Source organism: Ictidomys tridecemlineatus, chromosome 1 (assembly GCF_052094955.1).
Source record: "Ictidomys tridecemlineatus isolate mIctTri1 chromosome 1, mIctTri1.hap1, whole genome shotgun sequence".
Taxonomy (NCBI): domain Eukaryota; kingdom Metazoa; phylum Chordata; class Mammalia; order Rodentia; family Sciuridae; genus Ictidomys; species Ictidomys tridecemlineatus.
In genome coordinates this window covers 8,138,369-8,161,858 of record NC_135477.1, presented here as the reverse complement: position 1 = coordinate 8,161,858, position 23,490 = coordinate 8,138,369, and the positions used below count along the sequence as shown (strand labels likewise).

Here is a 23,490-nt window from a genome sequence, read left to right as displayed (position 1 = left end):
CCAGGCCACCTGGGGATTTAAAGGGAAAAAACCTTCCAGAGACTGGAGGCATGACACCCAGTGTCCCTCCTCTTTGTGCTCCCTGCCCCAGGAGGGGCTCAGGCTGCATGGAAGCCTCATTCAGGGCACATGGGGGACAGTGTGTGGTGACCTCTAGGACCTGGCTGAGGCCACTGTCATGTGCCGCCAGCTGCAGTGTGGCCAGGTGGGGGCAGCTCTCATGGGGGCCCACTTTGGGGCAGACTCTGGGAAGATCCAGCAGGATGGCATGCAGGATGTGGGCAGCAAGAGCCACCTGGGGCAGCATGGCACAGGGGCCAGGGTGGGCACAACTGGGGGCAGCTGGAGGGTGCAGGTGAGGGGCTGGCTGTCAGCATTGGAGGGGACCCTAGCTTCCCCTCCAGTCCTCGCCTCCTGCACTCCCCCCACACACATGCACACACACACACTCACCTCCCCGCCCACACACACACAGACACACACGTGCCACAGTTCAGTCCAGGAACACAGCAGATCTAGGTAGGTCACCAAAGCTGCCTATGTCTTGTCCATGTTTGGCATCAGCCTAACCAGCCCCTTGACTGCCCAGAGGGCCAAGTCCAGCTCGCAGACTGATCCAGGCCCAGAAGTGGGCTGTCTAGTTTGAACATTCAGGCTAAACTTGAATCTAAAAATCACAATATTCATCACAACAACAATAAAAATTCTTAATCTAGTGAAAGAAATGAAAGTAGCGAAGGCACAAAATAGCAAGTTCTTTATTATACCAACTGGCCAGGTCCGAGAGGGCTGCCCCTCTGGACCCAGAACCACTCTCCATTCACCTGGTCCCTTTACTCGGACCTCATACTTATCTGTATGGGCCCACAGACTTCACAGTTTGTGACCTCTGGGTGACAGGCCAAATTTGTCAGCTGATGCCCAAGGCCCTCCCCATTCTGAGCCTACTGACCTTCCCAAGGCCATCTGTCCCTCTAGCTGGCTCTCTACCTCACTGCGCTTCCCAGTCTTTCCTGTTTCTGTCCCTCTTGCTCCTGCAGTAGTTTCTCTGCAAACTATCAGCTCCACAGGTTGCCCCCAGTCAGTCCCAAGCGGCCTCTCTCCACGGGACACAGGGCTTCCTCGCGGTGAATTGTGGTGACGGTGTGTGACCTACCTCCATGGTAAGATTTCCAGGTGCCATTTCAGAGCTGACCCCCTTCCCTGACAGATCTGCTGTGTGACTGACATCCTTGCCTCCTTCAGGGAGGTCAGAGGGCAGCAGACGTGGGCAGAAGGCAGCAAAGGGAGACGTGGACAGCTGGTGGCCTGTCCTGCCGCAGGTCACGTGGGAACAGTTCCCATGAGTTTGCTCTCTCAGCAGCCGTGCCCTGGCCTACCCTCGGGAGAGACCTTGGGTCCATGGGGTCCCTGGCCTCGGAACCCTGTGGCATCTTTTTTCCTACCGAGTCCCGGCAGGAGGCGGGCTCCCCCTTGGAGAAACCGTCTCTTCTCCCGTGATGCAACCCTGCTCTCACGACTGTCCTTCCTTCCCCATCCCTAGCCCATGAGAACCTGCTGCCCACCTCTTCAGGGATGCCAGCAACTCAGCGGCCACCTTCCTCTGCACCGGCAGGTAGGGCTGTGTGGTTCTGTGTCTCGGCCTTTGACAATGAAGGGATGAGTGGACGCATGTCACAGGGGACCTGGAGAGCTTTGAACGAAGGAGACCCTGGTGTGGGCTGAGGGGGTGGGGTGGTACCGTGGAGTCGTGGACGCTGTGATGGGGTGTTGGGGTGCCTGGAGAGGGTCACCATCCAGACCTGAGGGTCAGGCAGGACACGGTACCTCATGCGGGGCCTGGAGGGTGAGAGGGCAGTGGGACCGTGCCATACAGGAAAGTCCCAGACGGAGTCCCCATGGGCCATGGAGCAGGAGACGGCTACTTTCCAGAGCAGGACTTAGAGCAGCCAATGGCCACACAGTCACTGACAAGGGAGGAGGCTCAGGCCCTCTGAGATGTTTTTGTTTGTTTTTAATGTGGTGAGGGACAGGTAGTATTCAGAGGAATTCAGATTGAGTTGGGCCTTGGATTTTTATAAGCGAGGTTCATCCCGAGGCTAGATAAGACAGGAGTGAAATATTCAACCTGATTACTCCCTTGATCTGTTGGTACTGCCAAAAGATTTGGGAGGACTGAGAAGAGCCACCACCACCGTTCTGGACTGAAAGTATTCTGGGTGAGATAGTGCCCAGCAGGCCTGCTGACCATGGCCTTGAGAAGATGGCAACGGCGCCGTGGATGGTTTTGTGACTTTCAAGTCTTTGAATTCACATTCCACCTCCCCCCCCATTCGTTTATTGACTTTCCACCCTGCGTGCCCACCATGCACTGAACCAGGTCCTGCTTTGGATAATGTGTGAGTGACTCCCACAGTCTCTGTTCTCCGGGAGCATGTCATTTAGTAAGGAGACAAGTCTTGTACACAGAAAACTATAGCTCAACTAACATGTGGAGGGAGGTGGTCTGTGAGAGGCCCTGCCATAGTCCTCCTGCATCCTCAGAGCATGGCTGGTGCTGTTCTGTGACCCCTGTGGAGTGCTTTCTGCACACACTTCTACAACACTCATGACCACACCCACTGTTTTCACACCCATCTCACCCCAGACATGTGAGATCTGGACCCCTCTCGGCATCCCCGTCCACCTACCAAGCAAGACCAAGCCTTGACAAGCCCTCTTCCAAGTGCGCTTCCTCTCTTCCGCCTCATGACAGCTTGTAATTCCCGTTCTCCTCCAGGCCACAGAGCTAGTCAGGGATGCTGGGCTGACCCGACATCCACGTCTCTGTCCACTCAACCTCCCGGTTATCACCTGCTCAGGGAGAGAACATGTGTGCATTGTTGGCTCTACACATGACAGAGTGGCCAGTCCCAGGAGAACCACAGCAAGTGGCTGAGAATCAAAAATGTCAGTCCTGGTCTGGGTGATCATCAAATGGAGCCACTGGGGATGGAATCCGAAGGACGGGGGGATTTCAGTGGGCAGGAATGGGTACTTTAAGCCAAGTAAACGGAATTGGGGGGCATTTGCTAATGGATGAGCATTTGGTTTCATGGTACAAATCCCCATTCAAGAAAGACTAATTGAAGGGAGTATATGGTGGGATATAGATGGGTCTTGGAGAGCCCAGCCCCGGGGGTACAAACCACAGAGTCATCCCCCCACTTTCTGGACCTCCCTTCTTCCTCTGTCCCCCTCGTGAGTCATTTTGAGCAGTTTTTCTGTTCACTTATCTGCTCATGTATGACTATCATGGTTGCCCCCAACGGAAGCGTCATCCCCTGAGTCCTCCAGCTCTCTTCCCAATTCCAGATACCCAGCACAGAGACCCTGCACAGTCCAGCACCTGGACTGGGTTCCCTGGGGTCAGATGTGCACTCCACATCAGATCAGGCAGACTCCCCCTGGGGATTATGGCTTTGGCCCTGTCTCATCCTGACTATGGAAGGTGCAGGTTATCCAAAAAGAGAATATGGACAAAGAGGTGTGTAAGTTATCTATTGCCACGTGAAACCATCCCAGAACACTGTGGCTTAAAACAACCTCCATTGATAATTGCTCACAAGTAGTCAGCTGGGCAGTCTGTGGATTCAGGATAGGTTCAGATGAACTTGGCTGGATTTGCTCATGCATCTGTGGTCAAGACTATCTGTCCCAGGATGGGCTCCCTCACATGTCTGGGAATTCTGTAGTTGTCACCTGAAGTGCCAGAGGTGACAAAGTTGCATGTCCTTCATCACTCAGCGGGATAGCTCAAGCTTTTTCACATGGTGCTCCCGAGTGCCCAGAGGGTGAGCTGCAGCCTGGGAGGCCTCTCATGCCCTCTAAGCACAAGGGCACTTGTCCACTCTCCCTTGGCCAAGGTGAACCAAAGGCCCCCAGCCCGGTGTCAAGGAGTGAAGAAAGAGCCCAAATTCCAAATGGGAGAGGTCACGCGGCTCATTGTCAAGAGTGAGGATACAGGGAAGAGAAGAACTGGACCCGCTTCTAGAAGTAATCCCCACAGGCAAGCGGTCCTAAAGTAGGGTGCAGATAAGGGATGTCACAGGCCGGAGCCCACGTGTCTGGTGAGTGGCATGGACTCACTCAGAGCAGCCCAAGGAAGATTAGGACCGAGAGTCTGTCATGTCGACAATAGTCCTGTCACCAGTGAGCTGGGGGCAGCTCTCACTACTTGAGCCTTTGTCCTTCCCCAGGAGGCTGGGCACCTGTGCGGCTGGTAGGCACCCCTGAGAGGTGTGCCGGCCGTGTGGAGGTTTTCTACCAAGGAGTCTGGGGGACAGTGTGCGATGACCTCTGGGACCTTTCAGAAGCAAACATCGTCTGCAGGCAGCTCGAGTGTGGCCGGGCCATCTCAGCCCCGGGCGAGGCCCACTTTGGGGAAGGTTCTGGGAAGATCCTCCTTGACGATGTGCACTGCGGGGGACACGAGGGGCACCTGGGGGCATGTTCCCATGCCGGCTGGTTCTCCCACAACTGTGGTCACCGGGAAGACGCCAGCGTGATCTGTTCAGGTAACCCGTGCCCCTCCAGGTGGGGCCCAGCCCGGCTCTTTCCCAGAGCATGCTTTGTACAGTTGGACTTGGACCCGTGTCATTCGCTCACGCCAGATGTCGTCCTCTCCCCTGCCTGCAGATGCTGAACACTCAACGGTCTCACCACCAGGTAAGGGGGGTGCTGTTCAAGTGGGCAGCTCATCGGCACCCTGGAGAACAGGTTCCGCTGGAAACTAGAGGTCTTGTCCTCTAAGCCCGTGGAGGGGGCTGAGAGACGTGGAAGGACCTGACTGTCCAGGGGAGAGGTGGATATACCTCAGCAGTCACCTAGCCGCGCCTCCCTGGCTACCTCTCTATTTGCTCACCATGAATTTCACATTCAGGAGATGGATTTCTCAATATCTCTGACTTCTGTAGAGCACTGTGGGTGCTTCTGTTCTGAGGTTTTACATAGGTGCAATAGCTATAATTGGGTGGGAGGTGGTGAGGATACGGGTGATGGCTAAGGATACTCCCTGCCCAGGGGTGAATGGCCACCGGGACCCATCTGGGGAAAGCCAAGCTGAGCCAGTCTCAGTTCCACCCCTCTTGCCTCTGCCTTGTTCCTGGTGCATCTCTGCCCCCACCCCAGAGCTGCTGGCTCCCCGCACACTCTCGGCCTCGACACCCAGTTTCCCATGCCCATTCTCCGTTCCTCACCCAGGGTTCCTCTACTGGCAGTCACCTCTCAGTCAGAGTCAAGTGAACATGGTTTGATAAGGTCTGGTAAGCACTCACAGCCCTCCTGTGCAGTCAGCTCTACCAGGTGGAAATAAAGTGATCCACGAAGAGAATCCAGGGAGGTGTTGAGCTGAGTGTGTCTGGAGGGGAGATATTGGGGACCTGGAGGAGAGCCCACACTTTCTTTGGGTCCTGACTCAGCATCTCTGAGAAGCACTGGGTCAAGGCATCCGCCTCTGCTCCTTCCTCTTCCCACAGCATAAGCTCATAACTCCCAGCCTTTGGGTCACCAGAAGAGGCCTAGGTGCCAGTATTTTAAGTCTTTAGTTTTCCCAAATCCTTCTATTATAAAACATCTCATTTTCACGTTCGAGGAAAGAATTATGCATCAAAGTCTGGGAAGAATTCAGATCAGTGCCTCCGTTCTGGGAAGAGCGGAGACAGTCGGTGTGTTACAGCTCCTCAGGATTGTCGTGTGCAGACAGTGTGTGGCTATCAGGTCCAGATGCTGGTTCACGTGTCCTTTTTGTGTTTCACAGGTCACCAGTTGGCTACGCTGGCAGAGACAGTGGCTACAGGTGAGAACGTGTGTCCCTGGAGCCCTGTTCAATGTCTTATAGCTCCATCTTTGAAATGATTCTTCAAGGAAAATGTGCCCAGATACTATCCAGGTGCCACTTCTGAACCTGTGTTCTAAGAACCTAATAATGATGGCCAGTGGAATGAGGGTTCACTCCATTTCTCGTCGGTCAAAGAAGGAAATCCAAACAACCAAGTGATGCCAGCCCTGATGGCCGGCCTTCCAGCAAGCCCGCCATGAATGGAGGGAAAACCTGCAGCTGTTACCATAGTGATGCCACCGGGGTGCTGCCCAGGGCCATGCTTTTAGAGAGTGTCCACCATGATGGGCAGTTTTCTTCTCCACCCTTTCCCTTTCTCTGAAAAACCTCTGTCCTCCTTTTCTATACTTTCTTTCTCATCTGCCATTCCCCCGCCCCCCGTTTTGCCTGTTCTTTGGGTTCCAGAAGCTCCACTGTACTTAGCACTACTTGGGGATAAAGAGTTAAAATACTCATGTTGGAGAAGTGGGTGGTCCTTCTAGAGAAGAGCCACAGTTAGATGACCAGGGCACAATTAGGTGAGTGTCGGTCCAGATAATCTGAAGGAGAAAAGCCAGCTGTTTCCATTCTCACGGTGTCACCTTTAACTCTGAACTGAGTGTTGGATGGCCAGATAAATAAGACAAGCAGACGAAGAACCCAACAGACAGGTGGACAGGGGGACAGAAAATGATATCGTCATTAGGGCTATTGCAGGGGTGGATAACTCAGGGCAACTTCTTTTATTAAATAATAGATTTTTAAGAATGTAATTTTAAGAAATTATGGCTGACAGTAATGGGGTCCTGCCATCATCAGATCCACCGAGAGTCTACATTGCCTTGGTCTTAATTGACCAAACTGAAGGAGAACTTTACTCATAACCACAGGTGGACGACAAAATTCAAAGTTATAGCCCAGGACTAGGGAGTAACCAAGGGGAAGGGTTGGGCCGATGTAGGACACCAGCTCTTTCCAGCAAGCCCATGTCCATGGTAGGATTCCCAAAAGAGACAAAAGATGTTTCTAGCTTCAGACACATTCATGCTCTAGTTTCCCAAGTTTGCAAGCCTTTTTAGACTGGTTTACACCTCTACTCTATCCTAAGACACCACAAAATGATAACCCATGAAAGCTTTTTTGGGAAAGTGTGTAGGAGAGTGTGAATTAGAAAATTTCTTGACTGAACAATGAAATAAACTGAAATTCTAAAATCTCTCTCTTTATTTAGAAAATTCTCAGTGTGGTGGCATTGTTAGTCACTCATCTGGAAGCATTAGAAATCCTCCAAAGTATGAAATGCACGACAACATAACCTGCACGTGGGAGATCACGGCAAACACGTCTCACCGTATACGGCTGGCATTTCCGTGTCTCGAGTGAGTGCATTACCTCAGTTCACTGTGCAGTTTAAAAATCCCAATTACCTTTTTCCTTAATGGATATTTTAAGCAAAAGTGTCCTTTGTGCATTTTTTTTTCTTTTGAAATAGCCACAGATGCATAGGAAAGTAATGCTGAGTCCTGCAGACCCCTCACCAAACTTCCCCCCATGGTGGCGTCTCGTGCACAACTGTAGAACAATGTCGAAGCCAGGAAGTTGGCGTTGGTTGTGATACTGTGTGCTGGACTATAGATCTCATTCAATTCCCACTAATCTTACATGTACGTGTGAGTGTGTGTGTGTGTGTGTGTGTGTGTGTCTGTGTGTGTCTGTGTGTGTGTAGTTGCATGCATTTTTATCCCATGTCACATAACTAGCACCATATTCCAGATATAAAACTGCCCTGTTACCACAAGGGAACCATCTTTTCACCCTTTGCATTCACAAACTGCCCCTCTTTCTGCCCCCTAAAAACAATCTGTCACCTCTACAGTAGGTCATGTTGAGGATGTTATATGATAGAAGCCTGCAGTAGCACTGGGGTTGGCTTTTCCATTCAGCACAGTTCCCTGAAGAGTTCCTGAAGATGCATGCAGGTTTCTTTAATCCTCTCTTCCTTGAAGAACATCTTCGTTGTTTCCATCTTTAGGTATTACACAGAAAGCTTCTATGGACATTCACATACAGGTTTTTGTGAAAACATTAGTTACTTTTAGAGGAAATAACTAATGCCCAAGAGTGTGATTGCTGGGCTGTGTAGTGTGTACATGTTTAAATTCTTAGAACATATTAAACTGTTTTCTAGAGTAACTTCCATGTCACATGTCACCAGCAACACCTGAGATCTTGTTTCTCCACATCCTAGGGAGCATCTGGTATTTTTTTTAAGGTTAGCTGGGGTTGTTTGTTTGTTTGTTTGCTTAGGCAGATCTTTTATGAGTCTTGTTAGATCATATTTAGGCATTTCTATCTTTCTTTCTTGTTGTTGTTGGAGCAATTGTAAACAATACCGCTTTCAGTTTGGGTTTCCAGGCATTTGCTCATATGTAGAAATATGACTGATTTTTGTGTATTTCCATGAATCTTTAATTAAAATAAAAATCATCTATGATCTTTGGATAGATTGTGTGTGTGTGTGTGTGTGTGTGTGTGTGTGTGTGTGTGACTGTGTGTGAAAGGGATATAGGGATAGACAGAAAGACAGAAGAAAGACAGAGTATGTGTCTAACCAACTGGCTAAAGAGGCAGTCTAGGAAAACCTTACACCTATTAAGTCAGGGAATTTTAGGTTTTAAAATCATAAATATGCAAGATTGATGTCCTTCATAGATGAATGCCCATGGAAATGAAGCCTAGGAACAATGTAAATTACTTATTACTCCTGAATTTTGCCTGATGGAAGGATGGCTTGGAATGATGGCTCTCAGGTGGTGACCTGGAAATGGTCTCTGGTGTTAGTTGGACTGAAGTTCACAGAGAACAGCTTTGGACAAGATCAGATGATTTCCAGACGGCAAGCTGGGTAGAACTGTGGTCTGCTTCCCTCTAAGCAGGTTGGCTGCCAGAAGTTTGTAAATGGGTTGTTGGGAACTGGAGCTGCTCCCACTGCGGGCCCACATGGAGCCGAGCAGCCTGTGCACCTTGGGCCCTCCCTCCCCAGGTGGCTGTGTGGTGGCATGACCTTGGATAGCCTTGGCCTGCCCTTCCCAGCTGGGAGGTCCCGCAGCCTCCGCTGTCCCAGCCCTGAGCAGGGTAATCTAGAGCCAGCTCCTCCTTCTCTCCCAGCTACAATCCCCTTCCCTACAGGTAGTGGCACAGGGAGAAGAAGCAGCCTAAAAAGACCCATTCCGTCTCTACACGACTTTGAACTTGTCCCCGGCCTCTGTAGCCACACACAAGGCTTGTCTCGTACCCCACCTTCCAGACCTTCTGAGGAGGAGACTGAGACACCCCGTGGCTGTCTCTCTCCCCAGCCTCGACTGCACCAATGAATATGTGGAGATCCTGGACGGTCCCCCAGCTTCAGCAAAGTCCCTGGGGAGGAGCTGCTCTGGCTCCCACCTCACCTACACGTCCTCCTCCAGCTCGGTGACCCTTGTGTACTTCCGAAGCTCCAACAACATAGGCAAACACTTCACTGCTTATTATTATTCTGCAAACAAAGGTAAGAAGGGTGGCCTGGAGCCACAGCTCTGGACTGACTGCCTGGGGACCCTCGTCACTTGCTCTGTGACTTTGGGCAGATGGCTCGGCACTCCTGCTCTGTTGTGGGGAAAGCAGGAGGACCTTACTCCTGAGTGAGGGCTGTTGCGAGCTACGCATGTCGTGACGCGCAGTGCGCTCAGCAGAGAGATGGCACATCCCGGATGCAGCGGCTGGCTGCTCTGTCCTGGGCGCGTTCCCACCGTCAGGTCCTTGGGAAGTCATTTCCGACGTTACTCTGAATCTGGTTTGAGGTGGGCATTTTAGGACCTGCAGAAGATGTGATCTCAGCCTAAGGAAAGCTGAACACGACCTCAAGGAAGTAAGACAAATACACATGATGTAGCTGGACAGATAGAATACCCTGGACCAAGGCAAACCCGTAGAACAGAGAGAACGTGCTAGAACATACTAAATCGACACATGCATGCACCTTGGAGAAAGATATTGGGAACAAGAGCAGCACAGGCAGAGGCTATGCATAGTGATGAAAACCAGGGAACCAGCCTCCTTTGGATTCGGCTTTGAAACTGGCAAGGCTGCGAGTGGGGAGAGGCATGCGAGGAGAGAGAACAGCGTGCACCCAGGGGCGGGGCGTTCGAGGTGTGCGGGAAGGCGGGCAGAAGCCAAGCCAAGGGTTTCTCCTGAAGCACAGCCCAGTCCAGTCAGCAAAACAAATCAGTAACAACAACAAAGATCCAAATAGTCAAAGTAATAGCTAGTGCTTATTGTCTATTATATTTATGCAGCACATTTCAAATTCCCTGCCACGTGTTACCCTTACATAAAACCATGGTTCATCCCCTTCTACATTTGGGGGAACCAAGGTTTCCGGGGTTTCGTAATTATCTGAGGTCCTGCACTACTTACTGCCAAGAGGAAACAGGCAAAGCCAATAGAATTGCAAGTGCCTCACATCTACCTTGTCCAAGATGGGGCTCAGAACAGTCTCCAGTGGCTCTCGCAAGTGCCGGGGTGACTGGGGAACCTCCTGGGGAAACACGCTGTAGAGCAGAGGAGATGTTCTGCAGCACAAAGTGGATCAGGGGAAATCACCAGGATCGGCATCAAGCAGCCCTGATGATGTCTCTTGTATTTGCAGAGGCTGTGTTACAGACCCCACATCTAATCAGTGAGTGCTTCTTTGTTTTGTTACTAATCTACAGGCCTACTTTGTATTTCTTGCTCAGCCTCCCTCCCAAGGCTTTTACAAACATGTTTTCCAATTCCATGTATAAACCTACGGTGGTGGAGAGATTCTGTCTGCATGGTGTCTGCCTATTCACAAGTTGTGCCTATCAGTAATCAGGTCCCTATATAAACATAATTGTCTATTTTATTTCCTAGTCTCTTGTTTCTATCAAAGACGTTGAAACACGCCTAATTAGATAGTCCATGTCGAGGGAAAGTTGACCAAGCAGAAGCAAGCAAGAAGGACAGCAGTTTTCCCCAGAAGGACACTGGGTGTGAATGTTGGTATTTTAGCACAGAATGGCCCACTTGAAGTATTGTACATTTTCAGCGACTGGGTAGAAGGGAATACTGTTTCAATTGGCCCAAACGCAGACGAGAAATAGGACCCATGAGAAACGAGTGATTTGGAAGGTCATTACAGAAGGCAGAGAAAGAATCAGCCAGAAGCTGGGCACATAACTGCTCTCAGAATGTCACCTCTTGACTTGCCCCAGTCCTCCTTTTTAATTCAAGGGCGTCTCCTTGTATCCACAGCCATCCCCACATCAATACCCAAGTCAGGAACGGCAAGACCAGGTAAGCCCCGCACACCCCCTCCCCTGACTGTGTCCTCTCCTCTCGGAGTCTGCGTTGGTCTGTGCATCTGTGTCTGCCCCATGTAGGGAAACGAAGCCAACTGCACACAGTTCATCCACCTGCAAATGAGCCAGCTGGCTCTGCACAGGCTGCAGGGCCATTCTAGACTTAAGGTCTGGCTCTGGCACCCCACCATGAGCAGATTCCTTTTCTTTCTTTCTTTTTTGTTTTGGGGTCGGGGGCTCGGTGTCCTCAAAGCCTGATCAGTTTGCAAATACCTCCCAGCAGGATTGTCTTTTTGTCCTGGTGCCAGTCCTGATCAAGGTCAGCCTCGTGTTGGCACCACAAATGGGCTTTTCTGGAGTGAGTGGAGTGCCAGAGCCAATCCAGAGGCAGCAGATAGAGGGGCAGAGAAACCAAGGTGAACCCTGGAGGCGAGACCTCAGTATAGGTCTGCTCTTATGGATTCTCCAACGTCCAGCTTCCTCATGGTATCCCTGAGGTGCATCAGTACCCTTGTAGTGTCACCTGGAGTTATGATAGAGGTGAACACGCACATGAAAGTGCTTCACAAAATCACAAATCCTCATGCAAACTATCTGTAATGTTTTTCTGCATTTACCCAAAACCGATTGGCACATACCTCTGGCAAAATAATTAGCTAACGGATTTTTTTAAAGCTAAAAGTTGTTGGCAGTCCCATGACTAATCAAACTCCAGTTGTCGGCTCCCAGGTTCTCTGTCTCTAATGCGGGTGTGAGGGGCGGAGCTCAACGGTGTCATGGAAGGACACCCCACTCCCAGAGGACAGCAGTCAGTGGGTCTTCATCCGCAGGGAACTGGCCAGAGCTGCGGCTGGTGGGCGGCTCTGGACGCTGCTCAGGACGCGTGGAGGTCCTCCACCAGGGGGCCTGGGGCACCGTGTGCGATGACCTGTGGGATCTGAATGAAGCCGAGGTCGTGTGCCGCCAGCTGGAGTGTGGGCAGGCCATGTCTGCCCTCGGGAAGGCCCACTTTGGCCCAGGCTCAGGAGACATCTTCCTGGACAACCTCCAATGTGCCGGGGTGGAGCGTCACCTGGGCCAGTGTGCCCACTCGGGCTGGCTGGAGCACAACTGCGGCCACCACGAGGACGCCAGTGTCATCTGCTCAGGTAACCTCTCTCTCTCAGATGGTCACTGCCAGCACCAGAGCGCTCCCAGACCTCGCCACCGGCCAGCACTCAGAGTCAGTCAGGGAGAGAGACAGGATCCTCAAAACTCACCGCATTTGATTTTGGCTCTTCCTCTTCCAACTTGGCTAATTATACAATGTTTTAACTACCAGGCTCCAGAATCAAACATTTTGATTTTCTCACTTGGTGGTGAGCATGAGCAAAGGAAAGTGTGCTTCGCTGAAAGGCACAGCATGTGTGCTGTGGGGATCCTTCCAGGGCTTCTGAGAGGAGCTCAATCAAAGAGGCCACAGGAGGCCGTGGAGCTGGGGAGGCCGAGCTGGGTCTCAGAGCCGGAGTGAACACCCAGACTGTATTTGGGTGGCCCTTAAACCCTCTGAGCCTCTGTTTCTTCTTCATCTATAAAATTAGTTGCTTTTGAGGGGGCTGAGGTTGTGGCTCAGCGGTAGAGCTCTTGCCTCACACGTGTGAGATCCTGGGTTCGATCCTCAGCACTACATACAAAAATAAACAAGTGAAATAAAGGTGTTGTGTCCAACTACAACTAAAAAAAATAAATATTTAAAAAAAATATAGTTGCTTTCTTGCAGGACTGCCCACAGGAACAGAGATGTCTTTGACAAAGCCCTGGCATAGCGGCTGGCAAAGAGGCTGCACATTTGACCCCTCTTCCTGCCATGTCCCCACTCAATTGTAACAGAGGAAATCTGTGTACTGAAGCAACCGATTTTAGTTTCTTTGTGACAGTTTTTTTTTGAAAACCCTGTATTTACTCATGTGCAAACCTTTAGTAGGAAGCAAATTAGTCACCTCTGGAGTGACTATTAATAGCCCTCTCTGCAATGGGACAAAATACAGCCATAATCCCTGATGTGACTTGAAAGAATCAGAATCCCAACTCGAATCAGTGCTCGCTCCATGGAGCGGCCCGTGTGAGCAGAAGCTCCACTGTGTGCCCAGCCCACGCCCCGTGACTTTTAACCTAAGGCACACATTTAAAAGCATTGTCCTATGTGTTGTTTATTCGCCTGTTTGTGGCATCTAACTGTGTGGAGCACCCTCTAACTTATAGACTTGTGGGCTCCTGTTATCTCCACATTTCAATGTTCTAGAAGATGAGTATCTCATCTGAGATGCCCCCAGAGACCCCAAAAGCGAAACTCATCTGCTACAAAAGCAACAGCTTGTCAGTTTATCCTAAATGTACCTTTCACACCTGGTCATCTTCCCATAGCACTAGCAAAGCCACACAGAAACTTACATTTGTCTATAGATGAATCTGTTTCTTCTAATACTATGTTATTTACTGGGTCTAACTTTCTCATGTTGCATTAATAAACAGGTAGAAGGATATGATTAAAGCTTCATCCTCAGTTATTGAAGTCAGGATTCCCCCAAAATGCTGATGTGTTTATCTTTCCTCTCTACAGATGCTGCAGAATCTCTGTTGAACAGTCCAGGTGAGTTGTCTTCGGAGCTGCAGAATGAAGCCACCTCCTGGTCTTTCTACACGTGCTTGTCCCACTGGCTCCGAGGACCTTCCCCAGCTCTTCCCCTGACTGGCTCCTTCTCCCAGCCACCACCTCGCTGTCACTCTTCATAGCACCCCATTCTTTCCCTTGATGCCTGTCGCAGGGTGGAATAGTGCATGTGCTGGGGTCTGTGCTTCACTGGTAAATAGACTGTGGGATCCTTGGGGGCAGAACCCTACCTCAGGTTTATGGCTGCACCACACCACCTCGCAGGGAAGGCAGGCAGGAAATACTGTTGAAATGAGAGGAAATTTAATAGAGACCTCACGGCCTGCAGCTCAGGAACCATGAGACGTGTGAGGAACAAAGCCCCAGGCTCGAGACAGGGGTGCCCCTCCCAGCCCATCTCTGGGCCTAGTGCTGCTGGACCCCAGGCAGAGCTTTGAGGGGACTGCACACCACATTTCTGTCTGCAGGGGAATGGCCAGGGCTGCGGCTGGTGGGCGGCTCCGGACGGTGCTCAGGACGCGTGGAGGTCCTCCACCAGGGGACCTGGGGCACCGTGTGCGATGACCTGTGGGACCTGAAGGAAGCCGAGGTCGTGTGCCGCCAGCTGGAGTGTGGGCAGGCCATTTCTGGCCCTGGCGGGGCCTACTTTGGCCCAGGCTCAGGAGACATCTTCCTGGACAACCTGCAGTGCTCTGGAGTGGAGCGCCACCTGGGCCAGTGCGCCCACTTGGGCTGGTCCGAGCACAACTGTGACCACCACGAGGACGCCAGTGTCATCTGCTCAGGTACAAACTCTCCCTCTAAGAAAATGCTTCTGGTAGTGGATTGAAGACGTTCTAAAGCTGTCTTCCTGGATGGAAGTTTCCATCCCTCCATCTGCCCATTCCCTGAGCCCCACTTGAGGCCAGCACTGGGCTCGGACAATGCCCCTGTGTGGGTGGCTCCAGGGTCGCACAGAGGAGGTCTTAGGTGACAGTGGGCAGCAGCCCCACCTGGGCAGTGCAGGTCAGGCTCCAGTGCCCTGCCCCCAAGACAGTGACCAAGTTAATCCCAGCCTGGCCGCCATGGGGCAGAGTTGACCCAGCTGCTGAGCCCCAGTCCTCCGGCCAAAGACCTTGCCACAGGAGGGCTGAAGGTGCCCGGGGACAGCTCTAGTATTCTGGGCTCATATTCCTTGAAAGGCCGTGCTCCTTCCTCCTCCATCCACTAAGGACACCCTTGTCACCCCACCTCCTCCACACTGTGGACTCATTCAAGAAGGTGACCTATTACCTTTCTTTGTGCAGCAGATTCAGCAGACCTGCCTCCGCCCACACCTCCAGGTATGTCCATATTTTTTCCTGATTCAGGCAACTTTCCAATAATAATAAAAACAGCAATAATAATAATCAGAGCAGCAAATCCTTAAGGGCCAGGTGTTGTTCTGAGCCCTTCACATACAGACAGACGCTCCTCCCACTTACGATGCGGTTAGGTCCCAATAAACTCGTTGCAAGTTGGAAAACATCCTAAGTCGAAGGAGGCACTTCCTAGCCTAACCCGCCAAGCTCGGAGCTTAGCTACAGGGCTGAGCACTCCCCTGACTGCCTGGTGGACTAGGAGTGCAGCTTGCTGCAGAAGGCGGTACCCACTGGTGACTGCTAGCTTGGGGAAAGATCGAAATTCACAATCTGAAGCCCAGTCTCTACTGAGTGAGTACTGTTTTCACACTGCTGGAAAGGCTGAACACTGTAATTTGAAACCTCATAATTCAGGGATTATCTGTAACTCATATCATGCTCCAAATAACCCCTTGAGGTAGGTACTTCAATTATTTACATTTTCAATATAAACTGAGACATAGTGAATTTTTTTTAAAGAGAGAGAGAGAGAGAATTTTTTAATATTTATTTTTTAGTTTCCGGCGGACACAACATCTTTATTTGTATGTGGTGCTGAGGATCGAACCCGGGCCGCACGCATGCCAAGCGAGTGCGCTACCGCTTGAGCCACATCCCCAGCCTAAGACATAGTAAATTAGCAAGGTTCACAGGGTAGGCCTGTGGGTAATCAGTGCCCTTGACCACCCATCTTAGTCTCCATACCATGCATTGGCCCTGGATACACAAAGACCAGGCAAAACTAGAGCCAAGATAGGGGATGTTTTGATCAGATTATTGCAAATTAGCAAAGCACTCCTGCAAAAAGGAACTGTATGTTATTTTACAGATGAGAAATGTGAGACACAGAAAGGTTGAGTAACTTTCTCAAGATCACTCAGCAAGTTAATGGTAGAACCACATTTTGACACTGATCAGTCTGACCCTAAAGTTGAAGCTCTTGGGGATCGTGTGACTTTTTCCTGCTTTCACAGCTCTTCTATGACTTAATGATTGAATGATATCCATCTGTGATAAAACCAGAAATTAGAAAACAGCAGACCCACACACGCACAGTGAATTCCGACGTGACACTGGTGTGTCCTTTCATTGTGACAATACTTCCCAGCACCTGTTCAACACAGGTGTGGTGCAAAGGTTTCCAGATAAATTACTTTATTTATTCTTAGGGTTGAGGATTAGGGAGAGCCCAAAGCCTGCCCAAGATAACTTGATTGAAAAGAGGCAGCGCTGGGTGTTTGTAGGCCGTCCCTTGCCCTTCGACGCACCTGGATGCACCTGGACGCACCCACCCAGGTGCAGAGAAGCCACAAGCCCTGGGAGAAGCTTCTTTCCTGCGTCTGCCTGGAGGGGCCCTGGATGTGCTCTGGGTGTTCTGGGGGAAGGCCAGCCCTCCGTGGGGGGCTGTGAGTGAGAAGGAGGGCTGTCTAAAGCTCAGGGCCACGGTTAGGGGCGAGAGCCCTGGTATTCGAATGTAGTTTTCTCATTCAGGTAAATTGCAGGGATAGTGGGGAAAGGAGAACAAGGCCAGTGAGAGGAGCCGTCTGGTTGCCAGTTGCTGCCCCAAAGCTTAGAGGCTGAAGCAGCCACCATTTAGATACGGGTCATGGGTTGTGGGCGGGGAATGTGGGCTGGGGTCAGTGGGGGGTCCTGCTCCACTGGGCGTCCAGCAGGGTCACTCCACGGTGTTCTCTGGTGGCTGACTCCCAGGCTGGGTGTGCCTGGATGTGGGCCGCTGGAAGGATGGGCTCCTGTCCACGTGGTCTCAGGGGCTCCTCACAGGGTCCCTCCTGCAGGGCAGTCAGAGGTCTTAAAAGTTGGTGTCATGCTGGGTCCCGAAGCACAGTGCTTGTCATCCCAGCAGCTCAGGAGGCTGAGGCAGGAGGATCTCGAGTTCAAAGCCAGCCTCAGCAACTTAGTGAGGCCCTGAGCAACTCAGAGACCCCATCTCTAAAAAAAAAAAAAAAGTAAATACACACACACACACACACACACACACACACCCGGGCTGGAAATGTGGCTCAGTAGTTAAGCACGCCTAGATTCGATCTCCAGTGCCAAAAACAAAAAGATGGTGTGGGGCCACAGGAGCAAGCCAGTGTTCTGAGACAGGAAATAGAAGCCGCCAGTCCCTTAAAGACACATCACCACCCCTTCTGCCATGTTCTGTTGGTCAAAGCAGTCCCAGAGCCCAGGCAGTTCGAGGGAGGGAAACTAGACCCCATCTCTTGACAGGAGGCATGTGACCTGACCAAGAAAGTGTGACCTGCTCTCGCCGGCCACAGGCCCCGGAGGACATTCACCAACTCTTGAGTTGCACCACCAACTCTTCTTGATTTACACTAAAGTCCTTGACATTTCCAGGAAAAGCTTTCTGCTTCTCTAACTTGTAGATGAGAATGAACATTTTCCCCCAGATGTCATTATTTTCCCCTCTTTTTCTCTTCCAGGTCCTTCTGTACCTTCTCAGGATCACAGAGCAGGTAATCACTTCTTTTAAGTGGAAATGATTCCCTGTCAAGAGACCCTCAGAGCAGACTGGAGGCTGCTGCTCAGGATGTAGCTCAAAGAGACACTGGCAAGGGGGCCAGCTTCTCTGCTGCAACTCTAAAAGCTGAACTTTTAAAAATTCCATCTGTTCTTTTTAGATATATACGACAATAGAAGTATTTTGACATGTTTATACCTATATGGAGTACAGCTTATTCTAATTAGGCTCCCATTCTTTTGGTTGAACATGACGTGGAGTTACACCAGTCTTGTATTCATATATGAACACAGGAAAGTTATATCCCACTCATTCTACTCTTTCCTATTCCCATCACCCCCTTCCCTTCATTCCCCTTTGTCTAATCCAAAGAACTTGTATTCCTCCCTCCACCTCTTATTGTGTGTTAGCATAAGCATATCAGAGACAACATTCACCCTTTGGTTTGGGGGATTGAGTTATTTCACTTAGCATGAGAGTCTCAAGTTCCATCCATTTACCAGCAAATGCCATACTTTCATTCTTTTTTATGGCTGAGAAATATTTCATTGTGTATATACACCACATTTTCTTTATCAGCTCATCTGTTGAAGGGCACCTAGGTTGGTTCCATAGCTTAGCTATTATGAATTGAGCTGCTACAAACATTGATGTGGCTGTGTCCCTGTGGTATGCTGATTTGAAATTCTTTGGGTATAGAATGAGGAGTGGGATAGCTGGGTCAAATGGTGGTTCCCTTCCAAGTTTTCTGAGGAATCTCCATAATACTTTCCAGAGTGATTGCACCAATTTGCAGTCCCACCAGCAATGTTTGAGTATTCTTGATAATTGCCATTCTGACTGGAGGGAAATAGAATTGCAGTGTGGTTTTAATTTGCATTTCTCCACTTGCTAGAGATGTTGAACATTTTCTTATATATTTGCTGACCATTTGTATTTCTTCTTCTATGAAGTCATTGTTCGGTTCCTTTGCCCATTTATCAATCAGGTTATTTCATTTTTCAGGGTTAAGTTTTTTGAGTTCTTTATATATCCTGGAGATTAATGCTCTATCTGGGGTGCAGATGGTAAAGATTTTCTCCCATTCTGTGGGCTCTCTCTTTACATTCTTGATTGTCTCCTTTGCTGTGAAAAAGCTTTTTAGTTTGATATCATCCCATTTGATTCTTGATTTTACTTCTTACACTTTAGGAATCTTATTGAGGAAGTTGGTTCCTAAGCCAATATGATGAAGATTTGGGCCTACATTTTCTTCTAGTAGGGGCAAACCCTTCTGGTCTAAACCTAGGTCCTTGATCCACTTTGAGTTGGATTTTGTGCAGGATGAGAGATAGAGGTTCAACTTCATTCTGCTACATATAGATTTCCAGTATTCCCAGCATTATTTGATGAAAAGGCTATTTTTCTAAAATGTATGTTTATGATGCCTTTGTCTAGTAGGAGACAAATGTACGTATGTGTGTTTGTCTCTGTGTCTTCTATCTTTTTCATTGGTCTTCATGTCTGTCTTGGTGTCAATACCATGTGGTTCTGTTATGATAGCTCTGGAGTATATTTAAGGTCAGGTATTGTGATGCCTGCTGCTTCACTTTTCTCACTAAGGATTGCTTTGGCTATTCTGGACCTCTTATTTTTCCAAATAAATTTCGTGACTGCTTTTTCTATTTATATGAAGAACATCACTGGAATTTTAATAGGGTTGCATTACATCTGCTGAACTTTTGATGAGAGGAGCAGGTCAGAGTAGGCAGGAGGCTGACGAGAGATGTAAGAATGTGGCTCCTGAGCCCGTCAGGCCCGGGCTCAGCCTGCCTTCTTTGAGAACAGTGCTGTAGAGAGGAGGCAGCAGCCCACCATCCCCTGCCACATGTGTGGAGAGAGTACAGGGAGTTCCGCTCTAGGGGGCTTCAGTGTCAGGCTGACCTGGCTCTGTCATTGTGATCTACAGATGTGATTAGTGATAAAACTCTAGGACAACCAGGAGCGCTACCACTTCCCAACATCCATCTCAGGAAGGACGAGCAATCTGCAGGACTGTGATAGGACTGCAAATTGGTCAGAGGAGCAGAAAGAAGAAAACTTAAGCAACTTTACAATATGTAGGGACAAGGTCAATAAAGCTGGTTGTGTTTTCGAGCTTCCTCCAAGATCATTTGATATTCTAAGTCTCTGCTTCCTTGCGTGTCATGCTGCTTTACATGTACACATGTGTGCATATATCTAGTTGCACAGATTTGAAAACAAATATGAAAGAATCAGATTTCACTGTTATCTTGTTTACCCTTATAAGTCCAAAAAACTACAAGTTCCAGTGTGAGTACAACTGAGTTATAGGAAACACCGTCTACCAGGGAAAAGTTATGAAAAAGTACTCCGAGGGGGTCCCAGTCACAGCCTCCCCAAGCAGTGCTCCAAGTCCCTTTCCCTTCATCTCGGGCTCATCAGACCCCAGAGTTGTTCTAGTGGCTCTTGCTCCCCAGACCCCCCCAATCTCTCCCCTACATGGGTGCACAACCTCTTTGTCTCTCCTTCCCAACCTCTCAGTCGGTAGATCTGCTCCCAGCATGCAAAACCCCAGGGAGGAGGCAGTAGGCAGAGAGGACAAAGGCCACACTTCTCTATCAGGTGGTAATGAGGAGGGAAAGACAAGGAACTTTCATGAACGGTTAACACTTTTGACCCATCAGAACCAGATTGAATGCACTCTCCTTCCTGAGAGAAATGAAGGCTAACGACGGCTCAGATGGCTCTGGGCGTCCAGCCAGGCAAGGCCACTGGACTCCGCTGGACCACTGGGTGACACCATCCTGACATCTTTTTTTCCTGTTGTTTCAGGAGGAAGTCACTCTTGTGGAGGGGTCATTTCTAGTCTCTCTGGCTCATTTTCTAGTCCACGATATCCAGAAAACTACCCAACAGACATCCAATGTGTTTGGGAAATTCATGTGGATAAAAAATTCCGCATAGAGCTCACGATTCCAAGTTTGAAGTAAGAAAACTTTTAAATATCCACATAACAATATCAATTGTAAAATTATGATGAAGATCTCTCTCTTAGTGGGAAACATTTAAGGGTGAACCCAGAAGAACACAAAACTCTACCATCTCTCCAAGTCAAATTTGGCTTACATTCATAATGTCATGCACTGAGTCACTTCTAGCTTAAAAAACTCAGTAAGTAGCTTATTAACCCACTTTGCCCATTTGCCAGGTGTGAAACACCTGTAAAAATGTAAAATGAGCACCTTATGGTAACTTTGAAATAATTATCATGTTTTACAGGTCTAATCCTTTGAGAAAAATAATAGGTGAATGATTTGAGGTACATATCTACCTCCCATATGCATATGAAGATATTTATGAAGGATACAAAGTCTAAATTATGATTTTTTAACTCATTTTAATGTGTCTTTATCAATCTCATTGAAATATTTACAGAATTGTAAGCTTGAGACTTCGTTGGTGAACATATTCACTTGACCTTCTCTGGATAGTTTCTCTTTTGATTTTTTTCCCCCTAAAATCATCACAAAATACTCAACACATTTTCCCTTGTAATACACTGAGTGCCGATAGTTTTCTTCTTAAACTTTATTTTTTAAAATCTAAATTTTAAACAAACAGTAGGAGACTTTCCGTATGCACACATTGGCCCACTACTCCAGCCTCAGGACGTGCATCTTCTGAGTGTTCCACAAAGTGAAAGGAGACGGAAAAGACATTGTCTCATCCTGACATGAAGAGAACAGGTGTTGTCCTTAGTCACTGCCATATTTTTGTCTCAGTGACATAATAGCTGACTTTTTAAAGGCTGACTGTGTGCCCACACTGTCCTGTACACCTTTATGCTTTGGGGGTTAATACAGCTCCCAAACAGATGTCGTTGTCATTCCCGTTAGAGGGGAGGAAACCGACTCCCAGGGGACACTAGCTTTCCCAAGGACAACCCACGTCCATCTGTCAGACACGGAACCCAGCTCTTCACTGATCCGTGATCCCTCAAGCAGAGTCTGCACAGGACCTTTCTTGTACACGACACCTGCGACGCCCACGCTGGCGAGGCTGTGGATCCCTGATAACCCAGCCTCAGCCAGGCTCTGAACTGTTGATCAGTCATGACTACGCCAAGCCATGGATGCAGACGGTCCAACAAAACAAACAAAATAAACTAATAAAGTCCCAAGCCACGTTATCTTTGTTGGCTGAAGCCACAGGGACGTAATTATCCCACAGTGAAGGGGGAGCCTGAACGTACACCTCCCCGGCCTATCATGATGTGGGCTGTGTATTTCCTCAGCATCACTCTTCATCATATCCCCCATAAATAAATGGCCAAAGTGCAAATACCCTTCTATATGCTGCTATTACTTTCATTTTAAAATCAAGTTTTTTCCTCCTAATCATTTGGATGTTATGGAAGATACTGTGAATCGTAGAGGTAGGGAGATCTGGTTGTGACACCCATTACATGCTGATCATCAGGTGATCTGACTGTTGATTTAGCTGCAGTATTATTACAGTCATAACAAATATTGTTTTTATTTGTTAATGTCTCATGCAGGTTGGGACTGGCCGAAACAATTAAGATTTTAAAACTTCTGTCGTATATATGTTGCACACATTCCTCAGGGAAAGAAAAGGAGTTCTGAGAAAGCATCTGAAAAAATTAATCAATATTTCTATGTTAGTGTGAAACTTAAGCTCTAATCCACATATTCGAGCTCTATATTGTCACACTTGGAGCATTAACATCTAGGAAGCTTCTAACCTGCCACTACCTTCCACTTCTCTTCCCGCAGGCTGGAAGATATCCTCGGCTGTCCCTATGACTCGGTGGAGATCTTCGATGGCCCCAGGATCGCCTCGCTCTCCATGGGGAAGTTCTGTGCCCCAGCAGCTGTGCTATTTTTCTCCTCATCAGAAATCATGACGGTGGTGTTCCGCAGCGATTCGATGATAACCAACACCGGCTTTCATGCTCTGTTCAATGCGATTGCACAGGGTGAAAGGGAATCAGGTGGGAAGCCTCTGGTAGCTTTTGATGTTGTAAATAACCGAGCAGTTTCTCACTTGAGAGGCTCCCCTCTGACAGAAGTTTGGGATTCTGTTTTCAAAGATCCTCACTCTCAGCTCCATCTGCCCTGCTCAGTACCTGCTAGATTTTCCCACAGAGGGCCACATGGCAAGCTACAGTAAAGTAGTGATGTGTACCCAGAATGTAAATGGCCAGGCAGCAACCATCCTGGGGACAGCTGTAAGCTATGCAGTGTCTTCCAGCTGAATAGGCTATTGTCAGCACCTCGGGAACTGTCCAGAGTGCTGAATCATGGGACCCTTAGAGGTGGCGATTTTCTCTACCAGCTGTGCATTTCATACTTCCACACACGGTGCCTGGTCTCACCCAAGGAGAGGCTTAGGACCACTGTTCTCCATGGCCCTATAGGCAGCCATTCCAGCATTCGCCCAATTTTCAATCTGAAAGCACGCTGCCTTCCGGTTAGGGACTTCGGTGCTCAGGGTCCGGCAGGAGTCTTGGTAATTCCTTCAGGCCTTCAGAAAGCCAAATAGTAAGTCCCCAGCTGCAGTTTGAGTTTGTGTGATTTTTTTTTTTAAGGGAATGTCTCTTATCTGACCTTCAAAGGCGTGTTTGAGACCCTGCCCTGGGGTAAGGAACCCCCAGCATTTGCAATCAAGACCACTCTGACTCATGACCCCAATTCACTCATTAAATAAGAGCCAGGCAGGTTCTTCATGCT

At 49.2% G+C, this 23,490-nt stretch overlaps 1 protein-coding gene across 1 annotated transcript in view; it reads left to right on the top strand.

Moving 5' to 3' along the window:
* Nucleotides 1-23,490, top strand: part of LOC101959402 (scavenger receptor cysteine-rich domain-containing protein DMBT1) — an 87,147-nt gene that overhangs the window by 25,148 nt on the left and 38,509 nt on the right. Inside the window, exons 10-19 of the mRNA XM_078019334.1 lie at nucleotides 592-597; nucleotides 4,239-4,679; nucleotides 5,798-5,836; nucleotides 7,089-7,236; nucleotides 9,214-9,404; nucleotides 12,048-12,365; nucleotides 13,817-13,846; nucleotides 14,335-14,652; nucleotides 20,570-20,723; nucleotides 22,534-22,751. Of these exons, the coding sequence (XP_077875460.1) occupies nucleotides 592-597; nucleotides 4,239-4,679; nucleotides 5,798-5,836; nucleotides 7,089-7,236; nucleotides 9,214-9,404; nucleotides 12,048-12,365; nucleotides 13,817-13,846; nucleotides 14,335-14,652; nucleotides 20,570-20,723; nucleotides 22,534-22,751 (1,863 nt within the window). The remainder of the gene's footprint in view (nucleotides 1-591; nucleotides 598-4,238; nucleotides 4,680-5,797; nucleotides 5,837-7,088; nucleotides 7,237-9,213; nucleotides 9,405-12,047; nucleotides 12,366-13,816; nucleotides 13,847-14,334; nucleotides 14,653-20,569; nucleotides 20,724-22,533; nucleotides 22,752-23,490) is intronic.